This window comes from Panulirus ornatus, chromosome 2 (genome assembly GCF_036320965.1).
Source record: "Panulirus ornatus isolate Po-2019 chromosome 2, ASM3632096v1, whole genome shotgun sequence".
Lineage (NCBI taxonomy): Eukaryota > Metazoa > Arthropoda > Malacostraca > Decapoda > Palinuridae > Panulirus > Panulirus ornatus.
Genome location: NC_092225.1, coordinates 26,455,316 through 26,479,407, shown reverse-complemented (window position 1 = coordinate 26,479,407; position 24,092 = coordinate 26,455,316). Strand labels below are relative to the sequence as shown.

The following is a 24,092-nucleotide window of genomic DNA, read 5'->3' as shown; positions in this document are numbered from 1 at the left end:
GGAAGTGAAGTGTTTTAGATATCTGGGAGTGGATCTGTCAGCGGATGGAACCATGGAAGCGGAAGTGGATCATAGGGTGGGGGAGGGGGCGAAAATTTTGGGAGCCTTGAAAAATGTGTGGAAGTCGAGAACATTATCCCGGAAAGCAAAAATGGGTATGTTTGAAGGAATAGTAGTTCCAACAATGTTGTATGGTTGCGAGGCGTGGGCTATGGATAGAGTTGTGCGTAGGAGGATGGATGTGCTGGAAATGAGATGTTTGAGGACAATGTGTGGTGTGAGGTGGTTTGATCGAGTAAGTAACGTAAGGGTAAGAGAGATGTGTGGAAATAAAAAGAGCGTGGTTGAGAGAGCAGAAGAGGGTGTTTTGAAGTGGTTTGGGCACATGGAGAGAATGAGTGAGGAAAGATTGACCAAGAGGATATATGTGTCGGAGGTGGAGGGAACGAGGAGAAGAGGGAGACCAAATTGGAGGTGGAAAGATGGAGTGAAAAGGATTTTGTGTGATCGGGGCCTGAACATGCAGGAGGGTGAAAGGAGGGCAAGGAATAGAGTGAATTGGAGCGATGTGGTATACAGGGGTTGACGTGCTGTCAGTGGATTGAATCAAGGCATGTGAAGCGTCTGGGGTAAACCATGGAAAGCTGTGTAGGTATGTATATTTGCGTGTGTGGACGTGTGTATGTACATGTGTATGGGGGGGGTTGGGCCATTTCTTTCGTCTGTTTCCTTGCGCTACCTCGCAAACGCGGGAGACAGCGACAAAGTATAAAAAAAAAAAAAAAAAAAAATTATTATTGGTCCGTTGATGTCGTGCATGATAACAGGAACAGGCCTTGGAGACGACCAACGACCCGTAGATGTCCTTAGTGATGTATCACGAGATATCTGGAATGGATGTCAGGGATAAAAGGATTGGGATCGTGTGTTCCAATAAAGAAAAAAGAAAAAAGAAAACTATTGGGTCAGACCATACGTGAAATTCAGGTTTACATGTATTCTATCTTTTCTGTCTGTGTGTCAGCGTGGCTGGGTTCACACACACATGAAATTCCACTGCTAGAGTTTGTAGAAAGAGATTGGAGGCCGTCTGAACGAGTTTTATTGATATGTAATTATCGAAATGCTATTGCTTTATTGATTTTGTTTTTCTGGATGCCGATCTTAACAGTTTTATAGCCTAACGTGCACGTAGCACCTGGGGACGACGACCTTGGCATGGCAGAAAGATATCCCTTTGGGTACGCGGGGGTTCGTCATACTCTTAGACTAATGTGCCACTCGTTTAAGTTTTTGTGAGGTGATGTGTGGCCTAGGTAATGTAAAGTACGGTTCCAGCCACCCGCTGTTGGTGGTAGAAGACCAACACCATCGTAAGAGTATAGCCAGTACTTGATTAACCTTATATTTTATTATTTTGTGGCGTAGATCTGTGTGTGTGTGTGTGTGTGTGTTGGCGGTCATGGCTGGCTGTAGCTTCTTTGGTGTGTGTGTGTGTGTGTGTTGGCGGTCATGGCTGGCTGTAGCTTCTTTGGTGAGGCGCTGCGCCTTGTGGGAGGCATCAGGAAGGCAGAGTCCTCTATAAACGAGACGGGCTTAAGATGATGGCATGCGGGCGGGCGGGTGCTGGGGGGGGGGTGTTCTCTCTAGTAAGGGGGGGAGGTGTGCTGGCTGGCACAGCCCGTCTTCCCTACGGTTACGGTCGCTGTGTACCGAGGGTGGACGGGTCAACGGCGACGAGGTTCTAGAATCGTCCCTGCGACGAAGCATGAGTTTAGACTGGTCGTTGTAGGGTCTGGAATCGTCCCTCGTCCCTGCGACGACGCATGAGTTACTAACGACTGGTCGTTGTAGTGCGGGTGTTGTCAAGAGGCAGGTTGTCGTCATAGGTGTTTTTTTTTTTGTGGGTGGGATGATGATGATGATAGTCATTGCAGTCAGGTTGGTTGACTAGGATGGGCGTTCTTCTTAACGAGGGAAGTGACCTTGTGTGGGCGGTTTAAGGAAGTCGGTGTCGTAAGGTTGGTGTTCGGTAGCTGGCGAGGGATCGCAGTGTGTGTGTGTGTGTGTGTAGTCACTGTAGCGAGGTTATTGTAATTGTGATGTGTGTGTCACTGTAAGTAGAACGGAGTGATGAGGGCAGTGCGTTCGAACATCGTAAGGAGAGTATGGTTGGATGGTCGTATTAGCCAGGGTTATATAGTTGTATGGAGGATGGATGTCTTAGGGGATGGTCGAAGATAATGTCTGTGAAGCGTAGCTTCGGCGAGGCTGGTGTGCTCAGGCCAGAACTTAGGACATTATACTGAAGCATCTTTGTCGTCAGACGATGTCGCCCGTCATTTTGTAACAGTGCTCTGTACTTGGCTGTAGTGTCGTTCTACCAGTGCCTGTACAGGGCCATGTGTCGCATCATAACTCTCTGCCTCAGTTGTGCTGTGCGATTGTAGGTCACCAGGTGTGTCGGCGGCAGGAACACTGGCCACTGCGCACCACACCCAGCACCAGTCCCTCACCGCACGGAATAGCGAGGCATTGGTTGAGATCATTCATGTTTTTATAATGTTGGGAACGCCTCACCCCACCGTTCCCCACTGGCCATCACTACCCTCCCACCAGGCCATACTTGGCCCTCCTCCATGGCCAGCACCAGGCTCACCCTTGGCCCCTCCTGGCCAGTGTACTAAGGCCACTCTCGGCCCTCTCCTGGCCAACACCAGCCCGCGCTGACACTGTGTTGGTCCTCTGGAAAGACCCAGGTCGTCGTCAGCTGGACCTCGCTTATCGTCCCCCCAAAAAACCTTAGCTCCTTTGCGTGGTGGTCTCTCTCTCTCTCTCTCTCTCTCTCTCTCTCTCTCTCTCTCTCTCTCTCTCTCTCTCTCTCTCTCTCTCTCTCTCACGTAGACCTTCAGACCTCGGTCCGTGTGTGGCCTTCCTCGCTCGGGTGTTGCCTTGCCTCCAGGCCTCGCCTGCATCACTCGTTTCTAAGGCAGTGGGTGGAAGTACGCATCAGTAGCGCGTTACACCACCACCACCACCAGCACCGCGTCACACCACCCATCAACATCGCGTCTCACACGTATCGCTCTTGTTCCCCTACGAGTTTCCATCCGTTTCCTACCCTGTTTAACCCAGTCGACCAAGTTGTTGACGTACTTGACCGTGTGTTGACGTACTTGACCGTATGTTGACGTACTTGACCGTGTTCTCTTTTTTTTTTGCAGGTGGTCATCGTGAGGGCAGAGGTGTCACCAAGGACGCGTGACGGGACTCCGTCACATCTAAGGGGGGGAGGACAGGAGCACACCTCCGCTTCCCACGTACCACGGACGTTTGGCTCGAGTAGCAGGAACGGAAGCGACATGTCCTCCCGGGCTTGTACTGGTGCCAGCAGGTCGGTGTGCCCCTCCTCCCTGACACACCTGACTGCACCTCCTCAAGAGGCATCCTCCAACCTCACTCACACCTGCTGACCCCGTGTGTGTGTGTGTGTGTGTGTGTGTCTGTGTGCAGCGCCACCCCCTCCTCCTCCCTCTTCGTCCCTCTCCCTCCCCCCCTCTCCCCCTCCGTGTCTTACCTTACCTTTGTTTTCTTGTGAACTAAAGTTTTGATTCTTTTTTTCCCCCCCTCACCCCCCCATCACCTCCACCACCTGTGTTGTGGGAGGCGACCCTCTACTGTCGTGGGACTCGGCGATCGAAAGTGATCACTGGAACTGAAGACTCAAGCTTGAGAAGTGTGACTGAACGTTAAAGTGTCCGGTGTTTGTCAGAGAATAATGAAGTTATTCGGTCATTTATCATGGCTTGCAGGGTTAGAATAGTACAAAGGAGTTTAGTTTGACCTCAGATGACGACTCTAAGCATAGTGCAAATTGAACCTTACCGCACTTTCCATGGCCTCAGTGAACCAGTGAAGTTAGGTTTAACCCCTGAACGTCATGAAAGTCGATTCTGAACTGAGAAGACGCATCGGAAACACCTTCGCATATATTTAGTGCGCAAATAAGTCTGGACTGGAAGGACGCTGACGGTAAACTGTAGTCCAAAAAAACTCCTCAAAATAAACTGTTCTGTTTAGAATCTGCCAAAAAAAAGAAAAGAAATAAGAGAAGGGGGAAGCATAAGAAACGATTTTGACACGCAAAAGAGAAGGAAAGAAAGGAACCCTTAGAAGTTACAGTACAAAACAACTTTTTCCGAAACCTCGAGGAATAGTATCGACTGGAAGTGGAGGCGCGAGCGAGCGAGGGAGCCGTGACTGCCTGCCGCCACCTCGTTCAGAACTGGGTGAGGAGGAGTTCGATGTGGAGCGTGGATTGTGTCCGCAGTCTGATATCTCCGAACGCCTGGCTGGGGGCCCTCCTCAGCACCTGCACTAGTGGCGGCGTGTACCATCTGTGGGCGGGGAACGTAGGCGTATTCCCGTTCCCTTCTTCCGCCACCCGCTACACTCTCCTCCCTCCCACCACCACCACCTCCTCCTTCTTCCTCCCACCTCTCACCGGGCCCTTCCTCCCGCCGTTCACCCCTCCGCCCGCAGGCCCACCCGTCGGCCCCAGCCCCACTGGCATCATCATGGCCGACCTGCAGGTTTACAAAGTCCTGCTTGCCCTGGCCATCTTGATCTTCTGGTCCGCCTTCTGGGTCGTCCACCTCATCGGCATCATCTACGGGTGAGTCGCAACGCTTGGTTGTTGTTCTTGGTGGTGTAGGCACACGGCGCGCGCGCGCCAGGGCAGGCAGGCTCAGGTGCACTGCCGGCTGCGCCTACCCACCTACGCTCCTTGTTTCATGGCCCAGTGTACTGTATGGGTTAAGAAGTTTACACACACACACACACACACACACACACACACACACACACACACGTTAATTGATCGGCCCGCATAGGTTCGAATTCCTGGCGCGGCAGTCGGCCCACACCCAACCCGGGTGGGTAGGGATCATACTGGCACGGATCAGTATTGGATACGACTCGGCTTGGGAGACTTGTATCCCCGCCTCTCCCCAATAGATGGACGTATATATATATATATATATATATATATATATATATATATATATATATATATATATATATATATATATATTACGTGTGAAACCCGACAGCCTGAGGTAGGCCTCGTCCACTCACACAGGCCTTCCGTGACGCCTGTTGCACCACCACTCCACCACGGCCCCCCTGGTGGAGAGACCTTATGTGACTCCCCACATACATGCGTATGTGAAGGTCTTATGTATTTTCTTGTGCATGCATTGTTTATATGTATACCGTATTCAGTTAATTTTGTCACCTACCACATGCATATATTAACATTGCACAGGGGTATGGAGATCCCATTCCTTATTTATTTCAGTGGAATTTAGAGTTGATATTGAATTGCTGACTGAACAGTTAGGTTTAGGTTATTGATAGACTGGACTCTTAGGGAAGAGGAGGTCCGGGAACCATGGAGGAGTATAGATAACACATAAGGCATCCAGGGAAGGAGATTACCCTGGTAATGCTGGAGACGTCGCCAGCTGAAAGACCTGCGACTGTAGACGGAGGCACAGAGGATGAGGTTGGCCCGAAGACTCACGCAGGGGAAGAGGCACCTCCTCCTCCTCCTCCTGTAGTGTTTGAGGTGAGTGTGTCAGCTGACGTGAGACCGCCACACTCGTATGTTGGATTCCTCTGATGGCCTTGGCCGACGTGTGTCTTTTGTTTTTTTGTTTTTTGGATCCTATTGTTAAGGTGTTTGATCTGTCAGCTGACGTGAGACCGCCACACTCGTATGTTGGATTCCTGATGGCCTTGGCCGACGTGTGTCTTTTGTTTTTTTTGTTTTTTGGACGCTATTGTTAAGGTGTTTGATCTGCTGGGGTAATTTTTTAAAGCTTTAGGAAGGCCTTTTGGAGTGATCCTTCTTCTCTGAGGGTTTCAATTTCGCTCGATCATTCACGGGTCTGATGTCATGCATTCGTTGTTTACAAAACTGCAGGACTTACAGAGGAGCGTTTATACTCCCTGACGAATGCTCTAGCATTTCATTGGAGAATGTCTAACACGTCATACGTACAGACGTAAAGTAGGACTGCCTTCATCACGAGTTTTCCAACATATTGGTGACAAAATGAACCCGTATGAAGAATGTTATGTCCTATATGGTACCTTTTGGTGACAAAATTAACCCGTATGAAGAATGTTATGTCCTACATGGTACCTTCCTGACTTCCCTGGTGTGGCGCACATGACATCAGTAACAACACGACACATCAGACCAACATCGTTTGCGGATGAGGCCTGAGGGGTAGTTCGGGGAGTTAACGTCGAGTGTGGACGCTTGATAACCTCACGGTCGGTTTATCAGGCAAAATCTCTATTGAGTGAGATTCCGAGAAGGTTGTCACCTCCGTAGCGGGAGAAATAGATGAATGACGTCCAATGCGGCGTACCTGACGACCACGAGAGATCATAACGTGAGATGTGAGGGATGTGGCGGATCATGGATGACCTCAGCGACGCCCCGCTGCAGACGGAGGAGCTGACGGAGGCGACCCCGACGGAGACTGGTTGGTGTTGGGCAACGTATGAGTGAGGGACGCTGTGCCACTCTTCGCCTCCCACCAGCCTCAACGCTGGCTCTCTCTCTCGAATGTGCAGTAGGCGTCTCCGATCTCATTACTCTACACCCCCGGCTGGAGATATGGCACAGCGGATGATCATCCTGATGTCTTCTTTTTTTTTCCCCATCGCCCGCGTAGGTATAACAAGACGTCAGTTCCTGGGAGAGTAAAAGCTCAGAAATCGTACTCATTAAAAGGTGGACGCGAGAGGCACTCGGCGAACACGGAGGAGACCTGAGGTAACTCATCCTAGTCACATGTGTAGTTCCTGGCTGGAGGAGGAGGGACTGGATGCAGGATAGGCAAAGTCCCTCCACCGTGGACCGGAGCCTGTGGCGCTACAGACACGGAACAGTGTGCCCTTGCAAGTGGCGAGGGGGTCACGTGTGTTGAGCCCGCGTTAGCACTGGTACGAGGGAGCCACAATGGGAAGACACCCTCAGGGCGTGTTTTCAATAACAAGTGGCCAGCATCGTCCAAGGTGAGCCGGACCAGCTCCACAGCGTATGACAAATGAGCCTTAGCTATTGGAGACGGCCAGCCTCTTGGGTAGTAGTAGTACCTTGTCCCCCACACCACATCTCCAGCACTCCACACATACCTCAGCCAACCACCACCCTCACGTAGGCATTAACTTTTATTTTATATGTTGGAGGCTTCAGTCACGGAGAAGAGTCCACATGAAGATCGGGTCTAAACTGAAATAGAGAGAGAGAGGGGATACTGAAAGGTGGGATAACAAAGACAGGGGTAAGTATTTGCCAGTTTTGGAGGAAGCGAAAAACTTGTCCTTTGAGACGTGTCAGGTCGTAAGTATTGGGAAAGACATGAGGGGGTTAGAGAGTTCTAGAGTTTCGAGGTGTAGGGAAAGAAACAGTTATCAAAACGGCCTACCCTCGAGTTGCCAAAGGCCACACTGTAAGTGTGACGCAGCAGCTTGCCGAGTATTGCGTGGTCGAGCTAGTGGTGGAGGCACACAAGCACACGGGAGTAAACACCTGTAGAAGAAGGAAAGCGGAAAACAACATTGCGGCGTAGGGCGGATGGGTTAGGTTTGGAATTTAACCTCAGGGAGTTCATAAGTCGGACCGCTTTCGACTCAGCACTGTAAGGTAAGGATACAGAGTTAGAACCACCCTAGAAGTAAGAGCAGCACTCCATACAAGAACGGATCAATCCTCTGCATAATTACGTAATTGTAATACGTAAACGGTACATGATCATGTTTCCTAGCCATATTAATACAGTGATGATGTTTGGTGGGTGGATATTGAGGGAGGAGTGGGCGGCCTTGGGTGGTGTGTCCAGCCTGCCCGCCACTGGTCATGACCGGCCTGTCCTGCAACACAACACTAATACCCACACCTTCACCCAGGAGTGCTTCTCCCTCATCCCACCACCACAGACTCTAAAACCTCTTCTCCACCCTACCTACGTCCTCGTGGGGTTGATCCCCTCTCTCCCTGAGCCTTCACAAGTACGGCGTCCCCGGCAGGAGCGTGGCCGGGGGAGGTTGTGGCAGACAGTGATGGTGGCGGCGGGCGACGGTAAGTACCACATTTATCTGACAGGCAAGTGGCGGGTCAGGCAGTTGGGTGGGGGGCGGCGGGGCGCGGCGCCCCCCCCGGCCTGACTCGTCCGGTATGGGCAATGACCCAGCGGCGTCCCTGACTCATAGTCGCAAGGTTACCGTGCTCAGCTTGAACTCACGGCACGCCCCGGCCTCGCACCTCGACCGCTGACGTACGTAGACCGTCATGGTACACAGGACCCACCCAGAAGATCGGGCGAGGATGACTAGGGGGTGAGGGTCGTGGTGAGGACGTGAGTCCTGACGAGTGTGATCTATGGAGGAGGATATGAGTAAAGAGGAGGATATGAGTAAAGTCGGTGGTGAAGTGAGAGGAAAGCGTCTGTTTCTTGCTGGGCACCACTCACGCATCGCTCGCCCGTCTGGCTACCTGTGGCTGATAGCTACGCGTTGGCTCAGCCTAATGAGAAAACCCTCTTCGTTAACTCGTTGGTGAGTAAGTAAGGTAGTGGCCCAGTCTGATCTTCCCACGGTCCTCCTGCCCAGGCTTGTAGTAGCCATATCTGGGGGCCCTGTGCCAAGGCATGATGGTCCGCATGTCACACTGGGTCAGTCAGTGTGGTTGGTCGTATGCGCATCAGTCGACCTTGGTAACCACGTACTGCCTCCCTGCCACACCTCTCCCCTGAAAGGGTAACATAACACGTTGCTCCCAGTTGCAAGGTAATGTGTGTGACCACCTAATGCTGTACGGGAGTGAGTGTGTATCGACCACTGTGACTTGTGCAGGAGGTTCCTCTGAGCTGGCTGGAACACCTTTTGCCTCCGTGTGTGAGTTACCTCCTCACGTGGTTGTACCGTATCCACTCCAATAGTCCCCTCGTCAGTTTTATACTGTCTGAAGGGATTTTAGTCTCTCCCTCACGAGAATGGCTGGCCCCCCATCACCTTCTTCCTTTCGTGCCGTGGTCGCAGTCCCGGTCTGTAAGGACGCCACTCCCCTCCCTCCCTCCACGGTCACCTCACACAATAGCTACTGTATGTAACTTCAGTATTGTCTTTTAACTGTATCGTGTCAGTGTGAGATCCACATCTGTACGTGTCGACCACGGCTTCCTGCCTCTCGCTCTCAGCTGGTTCCCGTTCGACTCCGTTGGTGTTCCTAGGTCCATCTCTTCTTCGTGTTTTCGCGCGTCGATTTTCTGCCTCCTCCTCTTCTCTCTTTGCTCTTCCCAGGTTCGCCTTGTCCAAGACGACGGAGATACGTTCGCTGCATTCCAGATGATCACTGGATGGCCCGCGCGGACGTTATGCAGTGGCGTTAATTATTGGCTCCTGTGTCCCCAGCCTCCCGCCTAGATTGCACAGTGCATTTCCCCGTGTCAGTTGGTTCGTGTGTGGTGTCCCCGTGTCAGTTGGTCCGTGTGTGGTGTCCGCGTGTCAGTTGGTCCATGTATGGTGTCCCCATGTCAGTTGGTCCGTGTATGGTGTCCCCGTGTCAGTTGGTCCGTGTGTGGTGTCCGCGTGTCAGTTGGTTCGTGTGTGGTGTCCCCGTGTCTGTCGGTTCGTGTGTGGTGTCCCCATGTCAATTGGTTCGTGTGTGGTGTCCGCTTGTCAGTTGGTCCGTGTGTGGTCCGCGTGTCTTGTTGGGCCGCTGTGTTATCCTCTCATCTGTCGAGTGAACGTTATATTACACACATACACACACACACACACACACACACCCGCGTTCCAAGTACCATCACAGACCCTTATCTCGCCACTTTCCGTCTCGCTCATGTTAACATTATACTTGCTGCCACCCTCTGACCTTTGGTGTCCTGTGTGTTGACATTGTCTTTTTTTTTTTGGGTTCCTCCTCCGTCCATCATTGTTGCCCCTGCGTATCGTGTATCTAGTGCAATTATCTCCACTTGACTGCCTGTTAAGCACCTCGTTCACTCTATCTACAGTAATATCAACCTTCTCATATTACATGTTATTTTTTTGTTCGTTTAGTTTTTTTCCTTCAGCCCTTACGTAGCAGGTGTAGTCAGCGAGGCTTCCTGTCTCTTTCTCAAGGTCTTGTCACTAGTTGGCTGGGCTCAGTACCGTGCCCTCTTGCCAAGTCACCAGCTGGCTGACCCGGTACTGTCTCTCGACTAGGTGGGTAATCCTGATGATCCTTTCTCTCTTCTCATTATGCGTGGTGCTGGTGCTTCGTAGTCTCGGTATATGTCTCCCGTCTTTTTCCAATGATTATGAAATTTATGATGTAATTCATGCTTTCTCTCCCAAGTCACCTTGGTTTATCTCTCGCCTCTCATTGATGTGGCTTTGACCCATTCCTTCCTCAGATTCCTGGTCCAGGTCTTCAGTATCTGTATTAAATACTCGTAACCTCTCGTTGTTTGCCCCGGTCGTACAGAATCTCTTCCGTCTTTGTACCTTATGGTGATTGGTCGTCTCCTGGGAAACCTACTGACACATTCTCCTCATTCTCGTCACTGGCCAGGGTCCTTCCCCGCCTCATTCTCTCGCCAACTGTCATGTTCCTCATTCAACTCATTGGGACATGGTCCTCACCAACTATCATGTTCCTCATCCCCTTTCATTGGAGAGGAGGGGCCCCCTCGCCAACTGCCCTGTTCCTAATTCCCTTCATTGGAGAGAGGTCACAGCCCACCTCATCTGTCATGTTCCTCATTTCCCTTACTGGCCGGGGTCTTCCGCCTCTCTAAAAACTGTCATGCTCCTCATTCCCCTCTCTCTCTCTCTCTCTCTCTCTCTCTCTCTCTCTCTCTCTCTCTCTCTCTCTCTCTCTCTCTCTCTCTCTCTCTCTCTCTACCCTCTAGCCCCAAGCACCACTGGTTGAGGTGATGGTAATCGGGGGTAGGATTTCTTCATCTGTACCTCATTTGTCATTTTGCTCTTGAGTTGCAACCGTAGGAGGACATGGGAAGGACAGATAACTGAAGACCTCACGATCTATGACTGAAGGTATGTGGTCGAGGACGACGCTAGGATCGTATATTTCTAATGTACTAGGATCGTATATATCTAATGTACTAGGATCGTATATATCTAATGTACTGGGATCGGATATTTCTAATGTACTAGGATCGGATATTTCTAATGTACGAGGATCGTATATATCTAATGTACTAGGATCGTATATTTCTAATGTACTAGGATCGTATATTTCTAATGTACCAGGATCGTATATTTCTAATGTACTAGGATCGTATATATCTAATGTACTAGGATCGTATATATCTAATGTACTAGGATCGTAGATTTCTAATGTACTAGGATCGTATATTTCTAATGTATGTAGGTGGAGACAAGATGGTAAAGCAAGAGGCTCTTCCCCCGCCTTCCACTATAGATGGAAACGAGATAATAAAGTAGAAGGCTCCTCCATACCCACCACTGTAAGTGGAGAAAATATAGTAAAGCAGAAGGCAGGCTCGCTCCTCCCCCAGCCACCACTATAGATGGAGACGAGATGGTAAAGTAGAAGGCTCCTCCCTACTCACCCCACCACCACTCCCTCTGGCGCACCATCCGGCAGTGTAATAGCTAAGGAGAAGCACCCCATAGTATGGAAAGGGTATACTGACGTGGAAGGTATATTGGAATATGTAATTGGAAAGCACATTCTGTTGAAATGTCTCCAGTCAGATAATATGGGAAGGAGGCAGAGGAGAAGGCCCAGATTTGAAAACAAGAAAAGAAAAAAGAAGTTGGATTCCATATTTCAGTTTCCTCCACGAACAAGCTTATTTACTGGTACTTCATACATACCATTAAAGCTTGTTAAGCTGTGACTTTAAAGTATGAATAAGCTTGGCCTGGACATGGTGGTAATGTCTTCATGTCATGTATATATATATATATATATATATATATATATATATATATATATATATAGAGAGAGAGAGAGAGAGAGAGAGAGAGAGAGAGAGAGAAGCGTTTCCGGACTCCTCCTGCTTGTCGTTAAGCCGCAAGTGGAAAGTCACCTTCGGCGAGGCTGCGTCATCGTCATTTGACCAAAGGCAGTACAGCAGTTTCATGCAAGAATTTTCCTCACTGAAGGAGTGTTTCGTTTCCCCAGCCACTGGAAGAAGCGCAACCGTGAAACTGCTGGAGCCTCGCACAAAGGGGTTGTGGAGTCGTATAATAATAATAATAATAATAATGATAATAATGATAATAATAATAATAATAATAATAATAATAATGATAAAAATAATAATGATAATAATAGTAATGATACTAATAATAGTAATTTTTTTTTTTTTTTTTTTTTTTTTTTTATACTTTGTCGCTGTCTCCCGCGTTTGCGAGGTAGCGCAAGGAAACAGACGAAAGAAAATGGCCCAACCCCCCCATACACATGTACATACACACGTCCACACACGCAAATATACATACCTACACAGCTTTCCTTGGTTTACCCCGGACGCTTCACATGCCTTGATTCAATCCACTGACAGCACGTCAACCCCTGTATACCACATCGCTCCAATTCACTCTATTCCTTGCCCTCCTTTCACCCTCCTGCATGTTCAGGCCCCGATCACACAAAATCCTAATAATAATAATAATAATAATAATAATAATAATAATAATAATAATAACCGTAATATTGATAATAATAATAATAATAATAATAATAATAATGATAATAATGATAATGATAATAATAAATTATAAATATAACCCTAGGACCTTTATTTTGATGCTCTTGAAGCCTCGAGGCTGCGCTACAATCAGAAGCAGGGAAAGGATGGACTCCTTTGGGACTAAAAAAGTTCTTGAGCAGACTTTACTCCACTTCGTCCACAGACGACGATACATCCTTACCGAAGGTGACTTGATTCGCGGTGTAACCTCGTAAAGCAAAGTTTATTTGTTTATTTTCATTTATAGATTTATGGTTATCCCTGGCCGCATTCGCCTGTCACATTCATTATCTAGCCGTCATGTGTTGTGCGCCGAAACTACAGCTTCTTATCCACAAGTTGGCGTCATAGACCTTCCCATGGTTTACCGAGGCCACTTCGTATGCCCAAATTCAGACCCCGAGCACTCAAAATCATTTTTACTACATACAACAATTCGGTTTACCCCCATATATATATATATATATATATATATATATATATATATATATATATATATATATATATGATATAATATAATATATATATATATATATATATTTTTTTTTTTTTTTTTTTTTTTTTATACTTTGTCGCTGTCTCCCGCGTTTGCGAGGTAGCGCAAGGAAACAGACGAAAGAAATGGCCCAACCCCCCCCCCCCCCCCCCCATACACATGTACATACACTCGTCCACACACGCAAATATACATACCTACACAGCTTTCCATGGTTTACCCCAGACGCTTCACATGCCTTGCTTCAATCCACTGACAGCACGTCAACCCCTGTATACCACATGACTCCAATTCACTCTATTTCTTGCCCTCCTTTCACCCTCCTGCATGTTCAGGCCCCGATCACACAAAATCTTTTTCACTCCATCTTTCCACCTCCAATTTGGTCTCCCTCTTCTCCTCGTTCCCTCCACCTCCGACACATATATCCTCTTGGTCAATCTCTCCTCACTCATTCTCTCCATGTGCCCAAACCATTTCAAAACACCCTCTTCTGCTCTCTCAAACACGCTCTTTTTATTTCCACACATCTCTCTCACCATTACGTTACTTACTCGATCAAACCACCTCACACCACACATTGTCCTCAAACATCTCATTTCCAGCACATCCATCCTCCTGCGCACATCTCTATCCATAGCCCACGCCTCGCAACCATACAACATTGTTGGAACCACTATTCCCTCAAACATACCCATTTTTGCTTTCCGAGATAATGTTCTCGACTTCCACACATTTTTCAAGGCTCCCAAAATTTTCGCCCCCTCCCCCACCCTATGATCCACTTCCGCTTCCATGGTTCCATCCGCTGACAGATCCACTCCCAGATATCTAAAACACTTCACTTCCTCCAGTTTTTCTCCATTCAAACTCACCTCCCAATTGACTTGACCCTCACCCCTACTGTACCTAATAACCTTGCTCTTATTCACATTTACTCTCAACTTTCTTCTTCCACACACTTTACCAAACTCAGTCACCAGCTTCTGCAGTTTCTCACATGAATCAGCCACCAGCGCTGTATCATCAGCGAACAACAACTGACTCACTTCCCAAGCTCTCTCATCCCCAACAGACTTCATACTTGCCCCTCTTTCCAGGACTCTTGCATTTACCTCCCTTACAACCCCATCCATAAACAAATTAAACAACCATGGAGACATCACACATCCCTGCCGCAAACCTACATTCACTGAGAACCATATATATATATATATATATATATATATATATATATAATATAATATAATATATATATATATATATATATATATATATATATATATATATATATATATATATATAATGTGTGTGTACGTAATGTATATATATACGGTAAATACACACAGTAGAAAAAAAAAAGTATCCGGATGGATCCGATGAATTTCGGAATGATGAAACACGACTCGTGTTATCTGGGCAGGGTTGATCAACGTCCATGTTGGGACATCTTTTCCTAATAATTATTTATACCCGGCCCAGGTTACAGTTATCTCCGTGGAACTGTGAAATCGATATAGCGTTCATTATGACAAATGTCACGTTATTACCGTTAGCAAATCAATATTACAGTATCATGAAAGCAGGGCTGCCAATGCGAGCCCAGACCAGTAGGAATTTCTCGGAATCCTTCGTCCTTGGTGTCATATTGTTTCACGCAAAAAAAGTCGCTTGATTATTTTTTTTTTTTTTTTTTTTACCGTGTTTACGTACATAGTTGTCAACTAGACATGAAGTTCATTTCTATTTTATTTTTATTTTGTGTGTGTTTCAGTAAGACATTACTGAAGGTGGAGTGGGGTAGTGTTCCGTCGCGTACGCCCTTCCTCCACACCCACTCCCCCCCCTCCCCCAGAGCCCCATTGCTCCTCCTCCTCCGACCCCCCCCCCCCCCCCCAACACACACCCTTAACAACTCCTCGCCTCCACAACCCCCCCATCCCCGCCCCAAGTAATCGCCCCTCCCGCCCAAACGTCGCCCATCTCCCCTCCCTCCCCCATCCCTATCTCCCTCCCTTCCCCCCCCCATCCCAATCTCCCCCTTCAACCAACCCCCTCCCCCATTCAACCCCCCCTTTTGACCCCCCAGTCTCCCCCTTCAGCCACCCCCCTCCCCGCCAAAGCCCGGGTGGTGGAGAGCGGCAGCACGCAAGGTTCTTTTTGTTGTCAGACTCGATCGATGGTGTGGACACTGTTGTGTGTGTGTCTGTCTGTCTTTGTCTGTCTGTCTCTTCCCTTGGAGTTGTGTTATTAATTACCTTTTATTGGTACCGCCCTGGGGGAGGGGGGCGAGGGGGGTCATTACTCATGGGGGGGCGCCCCATTTCTTGAAGTGTCTCGATCGTCTTTGTATTCATTTTTTTGTATTTTCATGATTGACCTTACTCCATCGAGCCACTACTCGTACACTAAAGCACACACACACACACACACACACACACACACACACACACACACACACACACACACACACACACTTACACTCACACCACACACACACACACACACACACTGACACACCATACTCACCAGACACTCACACCATACACACACACAGACACTCACACCATACACACACACTGACACTCACACCATGCACACACACAGACACTCACACCATACACACACACTGACACTCACACCATACACACACACTGACACTCGCACCATACACACACACACTGACACTCACACCATGCACACACACAGACACTCACACCATACACACACACACTGACACTCACACCATACACACACACACACACACACACACTGACACTCACACCATGCACACACACAGACACTCACACCATACACACACACTGACACTCACACCATGCACACACACAGACACTCACACCATACACACACACACACTGACACTCACACCATGCACACACACAGACACTCACACCATACACACACACACTGACACTCACACCATACACACACACAGACACTCACACCATACTCACCAGACACTCACATCATACACACACACTGACACTCACACCATACACACACACACAGGCACTCACACCATACACACACACTGACACTCACACCATACACACACACACTGACACTCACACCATGCACACACACAGACACTCACACCATACACACACACACTGACACTCACACCATACACACACACACACTGACACTCACACCATGCACACACACAGACACTCACACCATGCACACACACAGACACTCACACCATACACACACACACTGACACTCACACCATACACACACACACACACTGACACTCACACCATACACACACACACACACTGACACTCACACCATACACACATCCACAGAGAAGAGCTACCTATTTTCTTTTCTTTTTCCATCTTTTCCGACACGTTCCTTGCATAGATTCTTGGCCTGACCTGTGGACGCTCCGTGCCTGCATCTTTCACACCCACTGTTCACCGATGACATTCTCAGTTTGATCCAGAAACTTGCAAGATTCAGTTAATGATCCCCAGTCGCTTCCCTCTCTTCCTGTGTCTGGTGTTTTGCAGAGGGTTTTTTTGTTTGTTTGTGTTTCGGTGTCTGCTTTTGTTCGTCTGATGTTTATGAAGGTGGTTCGTTTTGGTTTTCCTTCTTTATGCGTCCGTTTTTTGACGGAGGAGAAAGTTAGATATAGAAGTGTGTGTGTGTGTGGTGTGTGTGTGTGTGTGTGTGTGTGTGTAATTAACTAGTAATTAAAGGGAGGGAGTTCTATTCTCGTGGGGTCCCACCTCTTTAACTTTTTTTTTTTTTTTTTACAATCGTACGACCTTTAGAACTTCTCTACGATGTGTGCAGTCGAAGTATTCAATGTGTGTGTGTGTGTGTGTGTGTGTGTGTGTGTGATGCGGGCTGGTGTATGAGCACCAGCAGTAGTGAACGACAGAGAGAGGATATTGATCCCTCTAGTGTTTTGTGGCGACGGCCCGTCCCTCCTGGCCACTCATGGCGACGGTCCGTCCCTCCTGGCCACTCATGGCGACGGCCCGTCCCTCCTGGCCACTCCTGGCGACGGCCCGTCCCTCCTGGCGACGGTCCGTCCCTCCTGGCCACTCCTGGCGACGGCCCGTCCCTCCTGGCCACTCCTGGCGACGGTCCGTCCCTCCTGGCCTCTTCTGGCGACGGTCCGTCCCTCCTGGCCACTCATGGCGTCGGCCCGTCCCTCCTGGCCACTCCTAGCGACGGTCCGTCCCTCCTGGCCACTCCTAGCGACGGTCCGTCCCTCCTGGCCACTCCTAGCGATGGTCCGTCCCTCCTGGCCACTCCTAGCGACGGTCCGTCCCTCCTGGCCACTCCTAGCGACGGTCCGTCCCTCCTGGCCACTCCTAGCGACGGTCCGTCCCTCCTGGCCACTCATGGCGTCGGCCCGTCCCTCCTGGCCACTCCTAGCGACGGTCCGTCTCTCCTGGCCACTCCTAGCGACGGTCCGTCCCTCCTGGCCACTCCTAGCGACGGTCCGTCCCTCCTGGCTGCTCCTGGCGACGGTCCGTCCCTCCTGGCCGCTCCTGGCGACGGTCCGTCCCTCCTGGCCACTCATGGCGTCGGCCCGTCCCTCCTGGCCACTCCTAGCGACGGTCCGTTCCTCCTGGCGACGGTCCGTCCCTTTTGGCCACTTCTGGCGACGGCCACACCGTCACAGCCTTGGCCCATACCGTCACAACCTCTCCACACCGTCACTGCCTGGGTCATCAGGCTATTTCCCCTCCAACCTTCGTGATCTGGTATGGAGATGCACAGAGCAGCTGCAGGAGGAGGAGGAGGAGGGAGATGCACAGAGCTGCAGCAGGAGGAGGAGGAGGGAGATGCACAGAGCTGCAGGAGGAGGAGGAGGAGGGAGATGCACAGAGCTGCAGCAGGAGGAGGAGGAGGGAGATGCACAGAGCAGCTGCAGGAGGAGGAGGAGGGAGATGCACAGAGCAGCTGCAGGAGGAGGAGGGAGATGCACAGAGCAGGAGGAGGAGGAGGAGGAGGAGGGAGATGCACAGAGCAGGAGGAGGAGGAGGAGGAGGAGGAGGACCCTGTTATAATAGAGCCCTAGCTGGGCGCGCTTTCCTCCTCCCCCCACGATAGTGTCGTGGCCCCTACACACTAGCTAGCGTTTGGCCCGACCGGCCTTTATGAATATGTTATCAACCCCCTCCTCCCTCTGTCTCTCTCAGGTGGGCTGGCCCTCCAGCATCCATCTAGACCCCGATCGTCTGACGGACGGTACAAACACTTGATTGGATAATGTGGATCAATATGAGGCAGGGGTGTGTGTGTGTGTGTGTGTGTGTTTGGTTGCGTGTCCGCCCCCCCCCCCCCCCCCCCACCCTCCTGATGGCTGTAGCATATTCATTAGTATAGGCCGGTGAGAGAGAGAGAGAGAGAGAGAGAGAGAGAGAGAGAGAGAGAGAGAGAGAGAGAGAGAGAGAGAGGCAAGCCACTGAAGAGGGTTTTGGGCATTAAGGAGTGGGTGGGGGTAGGTAGGAGGGGATTACCACAGTGCCAGACGAGAAGTGGGTAACAAGGAGAGAGAGAGAGAGAGAGAGAGAGAGAGAGAGAGAGAGAGAGAGAGAGAGAGAGTGGCCTGAGGGAGAGCGTGGGAGAGTCTAAGAGAAAGGTTGAAGGAGCCATTAAGCCCCAGTAGTGGCGTGCCTGGCCCGAGGCGGGACCTGTGGAGTCGGGGAGAGGCTTGGGAGTGCCAGCCAAGGTCAGGAAAGGGGAAAAAAGGGAACGGGGATGATAGAATAGACGCTACTACCTACATAGGAAAGGAACAGAGGGAGAGTGCGAGGTGGGGTGAGAGGAAGCGTGGGAGTTGAGGTGAGAGGAAGCGTGGGAGATGAGGTGAGAGGAGAGAGGATGCGTGGGAGATGAGGAGAGAGGAGAGAGGAAGCTTGGGAGATGAGGAGAGAGGAGAGAGGAAGCGTGGCGTTATCCTCAGCCACCAGAGGACGTGCTTGAGACGTGAGCACCTGTTTGGTCTCCACCGGCCGATGGACGTGTGCGAGCGAGACGAGGACGTTTGAAGTTTCTCCCTCCCTCCAGTGGTGGCGTGACTTGTGAGGACTTGGATGGGAGTTGTCGTCCCCCCCACCTCCACCCCAGGGCTATGTGGACGTGTAGGGGGATGATGAGGGAGGGGTTGGGACGCGGAGGGGTTGCACCGAACCCCCTGTTCGGACACGTGTTTCCTGTCCTGCACGAGGTAAAAAGTCTTGGGAAATAACAAGCCATTGTTTGTCTACTTGAAGCGTTCCTCGTGGAACTCCTGCGTCAGGTGGTAGGCACTGAACACCCAGTTAAAGGTATGTGTACACCGTTCGGGGAGGCCGATCGCCAAGTCAGGGACGTCGGTGAAGAGCGGTGTTGGTTGGGGGTGTTTCGCGGAGGGAGGAGGGCGGACCTGAAAGCTGCCACTTCAGTTAAGGGTCTTTGTGGGAAGAGCTGTTTCCCCCTCAGGCTTGGCCTAGGGAATCTCGTCCATGTTCACGGTGTCCCTGGAAGCAGGTGAGCAGCCGGGGGATAACACAGCCTCGCGCACAGGACGTGCGCCCCGGACGTGTTCCTCCTCCGCCGCTGTCCGGGGGGTGGCGTTCTTTCGGTTCTCCCCTGTCGTCAGGGCGTGCCCTAGTGCCGTGTTTTTCTCTCCTCTTCGCTTTTACTACCAATAACAATGACTGAGGAAAGCCGCCACACACTTGCCCTCAGACAGGAACTGATCTGGGACGAGTATCCTGCAACCCTTGTCGTAGGCTTTCCACCCATGTAGGCAAGCATTTGCTTGGCCATGATTTTCTCGCCGTGTGAATGTCATGTAGATGATCTTGTCCATTGTCTTGAGTATCGCTCAGCGCGTCGCGCGGTGAGAGGCACGATGATAGATGGTCGCTGCCAACGGGAGGGAGGGAGCGAGCAACAGTCATCCCTGGTGTTGCAACATCGAGGTTGAACATGACGAACATCCCCCCAGCCTCTCGTAGGTACATGGTCCAGTATATTGTCCTCACCTCACCGTACCCTGGTTGCGCCATCGTAGACAGGCCTTCCGTCTACAGAGGACACAAGTCCTTTTTTTTTTTGTTTTTTTATGTTACATTTCCCTTACAGTTCATCCGTCATCTTGTCCCCTCCGTTCTCTACGCGTTCGCCCCCTCTCTTAACTTACACATTCTATAGACCCCCTTCTGTTCGTCTTTTAACACTACCGGTGTTTTCGTCAGTATGGGTCGGTCACCTTGCTATGATGTGACCAGACGTTCTGATTTCGGCGGGACAATCCCACTTTTAAGACGTGTTCCACTGTCCCTCAGGCGCTGCAGGGGACGCAAAAATGTCCCCCTTCCCCCTTGTGGTGGAGAAATGAGCATTGAATGTCTCCTTTTTTTTGTAACCAAGGCGCTAAATCACTACCGTTTAAGCTAATGTGACTTGCATGGAACTTTTACTGTCGTATTGGTAGACCGACGTAAATATATCAAAGGATTTCTTGTGATATTGAGTTCCAAGGTAATACCTTCGTTGATTGTGGACCACAGGAAGAGTATAACATATAGCCTACCCCATGCATTACCCACGCATGATGGCCCCCCCTTCATGGTCGTATATTGACGTCCGGAGTCTCGAATCCATAATCATATTCTGTCGAGGATCTGTCGTTGTCAGACTTGCTTTATGTATTAACTACGTCGGCCGCTCTGTTGGAGACTGCTGAGATCCTTCCTGTATTTCTTGTCCCACAACTTGGCGATGATGTTCTTTTTTTATTAGTCATCATTATTCAGATGTCCCGCTTTGAACTACAGAAAATGTGGTGTGGTGTTTTGTTTTAATATAGAGTCCTTGTTTTCGTATACTATCAGATGGCAGTTGTTTCCGTGCTCCCGGCTGTCGGCTGCTTCGATCTGCTGGGATCTGGGCCACGTACACCCACCCCTTTATTGTATGGTGTACGGGACGGAGGCCACCTTCACCTGGTGTGCAGGACAGTATTGTCTTGCTGTGTTGCGTGCTTATCACCGCCCGCCAGCTGGGTGTGTTAGTGGTCCCGCTGGGTTGATGGCCTAGGGGAGAGGCTGAGTTAGTGGCCTCTGTGGTTGGTGGCCAGAGGACAGGCTGTGTTAGTGGCTCTCATGGCGTTAGTGGTCCCTTTGGGTTAATGGCCTAGGGGAGAGGCTGAGTTAGTGACCTCTATGGTTGGTGAACAGAGGAGAGGCTGTATTAGTGGCCCCTCTGAGTTAATGGTCCCGGGGAGAGGCTGAGTTAGTGGCCTCTATGGTTGATGGCCAGGGGAGAGGCCGTGTTAGTGGCCCATTTGGTTTGATGGCCAGGGGGGTAAAGGTGAGTTACTGGGCCACTCGCTTGGTGGAGGGAGGAGTGCCAGGTCAGACAGGTTCGGGGAGGAGGAGGAGGAGGTAATGCGTCGCCGGGTCAGCCGGTGGTGGAGGCGGGGGTGTGTAATGCGATAGAACTGGTGGTGTGTGTGAGTGGAGCTATAATTACCCCGTCTACTCATAACACCCGCCGCTCGCTCCTCCCACGTGCTGCCCACACTGTACTCCCCCCCTCCCCCTCCCCCTTCCTCCTCCTCCTCCCCCTCTAGGATGGGCCCGGCCCCGCCCCGCCTCGCCCCTCCTCCCACCAGTACCCCACACCAACACCCCCGTAACCTCACCTCTCAAATATCGGCCATGGAAACCTTGAGCGAACATGATTAAGGGATTTTAAGAGACCCACAAGGGACGCATGCCTGTGTGATTAGGCGCTGTGTGTGTGTGTGTGTGTGTGTGTGTGTGTTGTGTGTGTCTGTGTGTGTTGTGTGTGTGTGTGTGTTTCAGTTTCCATTTGTGCTGTATGGGGAGGGAGTTTCGCACTCGTGGGGAGGGTCTCCATCTCTTAAACCTTCTCCTGTATCATAAGAGTTTTTTCAATATTTTGTGTATGCCTGACTGCGTGTGACATTCCCTTCCTTCAGTTTATGCCATACTTCCGCCACTCTCATGTTATACAAAGACGTCTGTACATACATTGTTTTTTGAATAAGTTTCCCTTGTGTCTTTTCATTTGTTAATGTTAATGTCCCAAAGCCATCGCTTTGGTTTTCAGAACTTTGAAAGTCGTGATCGGATCACCCCTCACTCTTCTGTATCCCATGGAGGGCCAATTTAAGGCCTCTTAAGCCTTTCCCCCCCGCCCCGTAACTCGACTCCTTTTAAACTCTGGTGTCATCTTTGCTGCCCTCTTCTGAACCTTCTCCATTGGTTTCTTTGTTCGTCTTGAATGGCGTGCGGCGACCAAACTCGGGTGGGTGGGAAACATGACCTAGTGTTGTGTAAGATCTGTGAACACCGTGTGGTGGAGGAATGCTTGCCCTTCACCCATGAACCGGGATGACCGTCTCTGATGTCGGCCAGCGACTGGTTGGGGACAGTATCGACTTTCAAGCCCCTCTCTCACTCACAGGTTCATTGTGTGGGATTAGTCTGTGTGTGTGTGTGTGTGTAGGATTACTCTGTGTGTGTGTGTGTGTGTGTGTGCGCGTTAGAAGTAGTTAGATCGTTTCTGTTAATATTTGATAGCGTTGTACATAGAGTTTTCACAATTCCGGGGGGAGTGAATCTATTCAAAACAGTTCCGAGTTCGACTCCGAAAAGTGCCGTCATTGAGAGAGAGAGAGAGAGAGAGAGAGAGAGAGAGAGAGAGAGAGAGAGAGAGAGATCGTGTGTGCGTGTGTGTGTGTGTACCTCCTGCAGTGTGTGTGTGTGTGTGTGTGTGTACCTCCTGCAGTGTGTGCGTGTGTGTGAAATGTCAACACTTTGTCTCGTGGACACCAGAGGAGGAGAGCCATCACTTGTATTGTTCCTGTAGATCTTGTCTTGCGAGATGAACTCATGTGTCAAGGCCACTTGTCTCAGCACTGTAACACACACACACACACACACACACACACACACACACTCTCCTCCACCATTCTCTTCTTCTGTTCACCCCCATGTCTTCTTATCTCCCGTTATCTTTCTTATCTCTCGGTATCATTCTTATCTCTCGGTATTATTCATTATCCATGATATATATATATATATATATATATATATATATATCATTTTCTACGTGTTGTCCAAAATAGTGCTGGTCGTAGTGATTGCGTTACTGTAATTCGAGAGTCGATTGCGTTACTGTAATTCAAGAGTCGATTGCGTTACTGTAATCCAAGAGTCGATTGCGTTACTGTGATTCAAGAGTCGATTGCGTTACTGTGATTCAAGAGTCGATTGCGTTACTGTAATACAAGAGTCGATTGCGTTACTGTAATTCAAGAGTCTTTGACTCCAGGGTGTGTCTGGTGTTCAGTCAATTGTTAACAACCATTCAGGCAGTAGTTTGTCTAGATAGTCAGCCAAACTGCACTCAGCTCGTTCGTGTCTTCCCGTGGCTGAGTTACGACCAGGTCACCATCCATTCTTACGTCGTGTCTTCCCCGTGGCTGAGTTACGACCAGGTCACCATCCATTCTTACGTCGTGTCTTCCCGTTGCTGAGTTACGACCAGGTCACCATCCATTCTTACGTCATGTCTTCCCGTGGCTGAGTTACGACCAGGTCACCATCCATTCTTACGTCGTGTCTTCCTGTGGCTGAGTTACGACCAGGTCACCATCCATTCTTACGTCGTGTCTTCCTGTGGCTGAGTTACGACCAGGTCACCATCCATTCTTACGTCGTGTCTTCCTGTGGCTGAGTTACGACCAGGTCATCATCCATTCTTACGTCGTGTCTTCCTGT

At 50.1% G+C, this 24,092-nt stretch overlaps 1 protein-coding gene and 1 long non-coding RNA gene across 2 annotated transcripts in view; both read left to right on the top strand.

Moving 5' to 3' along the window:
• LOC139754669 (uncharacterized) overlaps nucleotides 1-4,105 on the top strand; it is a 28,251-nt gene extending 24,146 nt beyond the window's left edge. Inside the window, exon 2 of the long non-coding RNA XR_011713920.1 lies at nucleotides 3,225-4,105. This is a non-coding gene — a long non-coding RNA (uncharacterized lncRNA). The remainder of the gene's footprint in view (nucleotides 1-3,224) is intronic.
• A 47-nt stretch (nucleotides 4,106-4,152) lies between these two features.
• Nucleotides 4,153-24,092, top strand: part of GlcT (ceramide glucosyltransferase) — an 82,507-nt gene continuing 62,567 nt past the window's right edge. Inside the window, 1 exon segment of the mRNA XM_071672205.1 lies at nucleotides 4,153-4,675. Within this exon segment, the coding sequence (XP_071528306.1) occupies nucleotides 4,305-4,675 (371 nt within the window). The 5' untranslated portion in view covers nucleotides 4,153-4,304.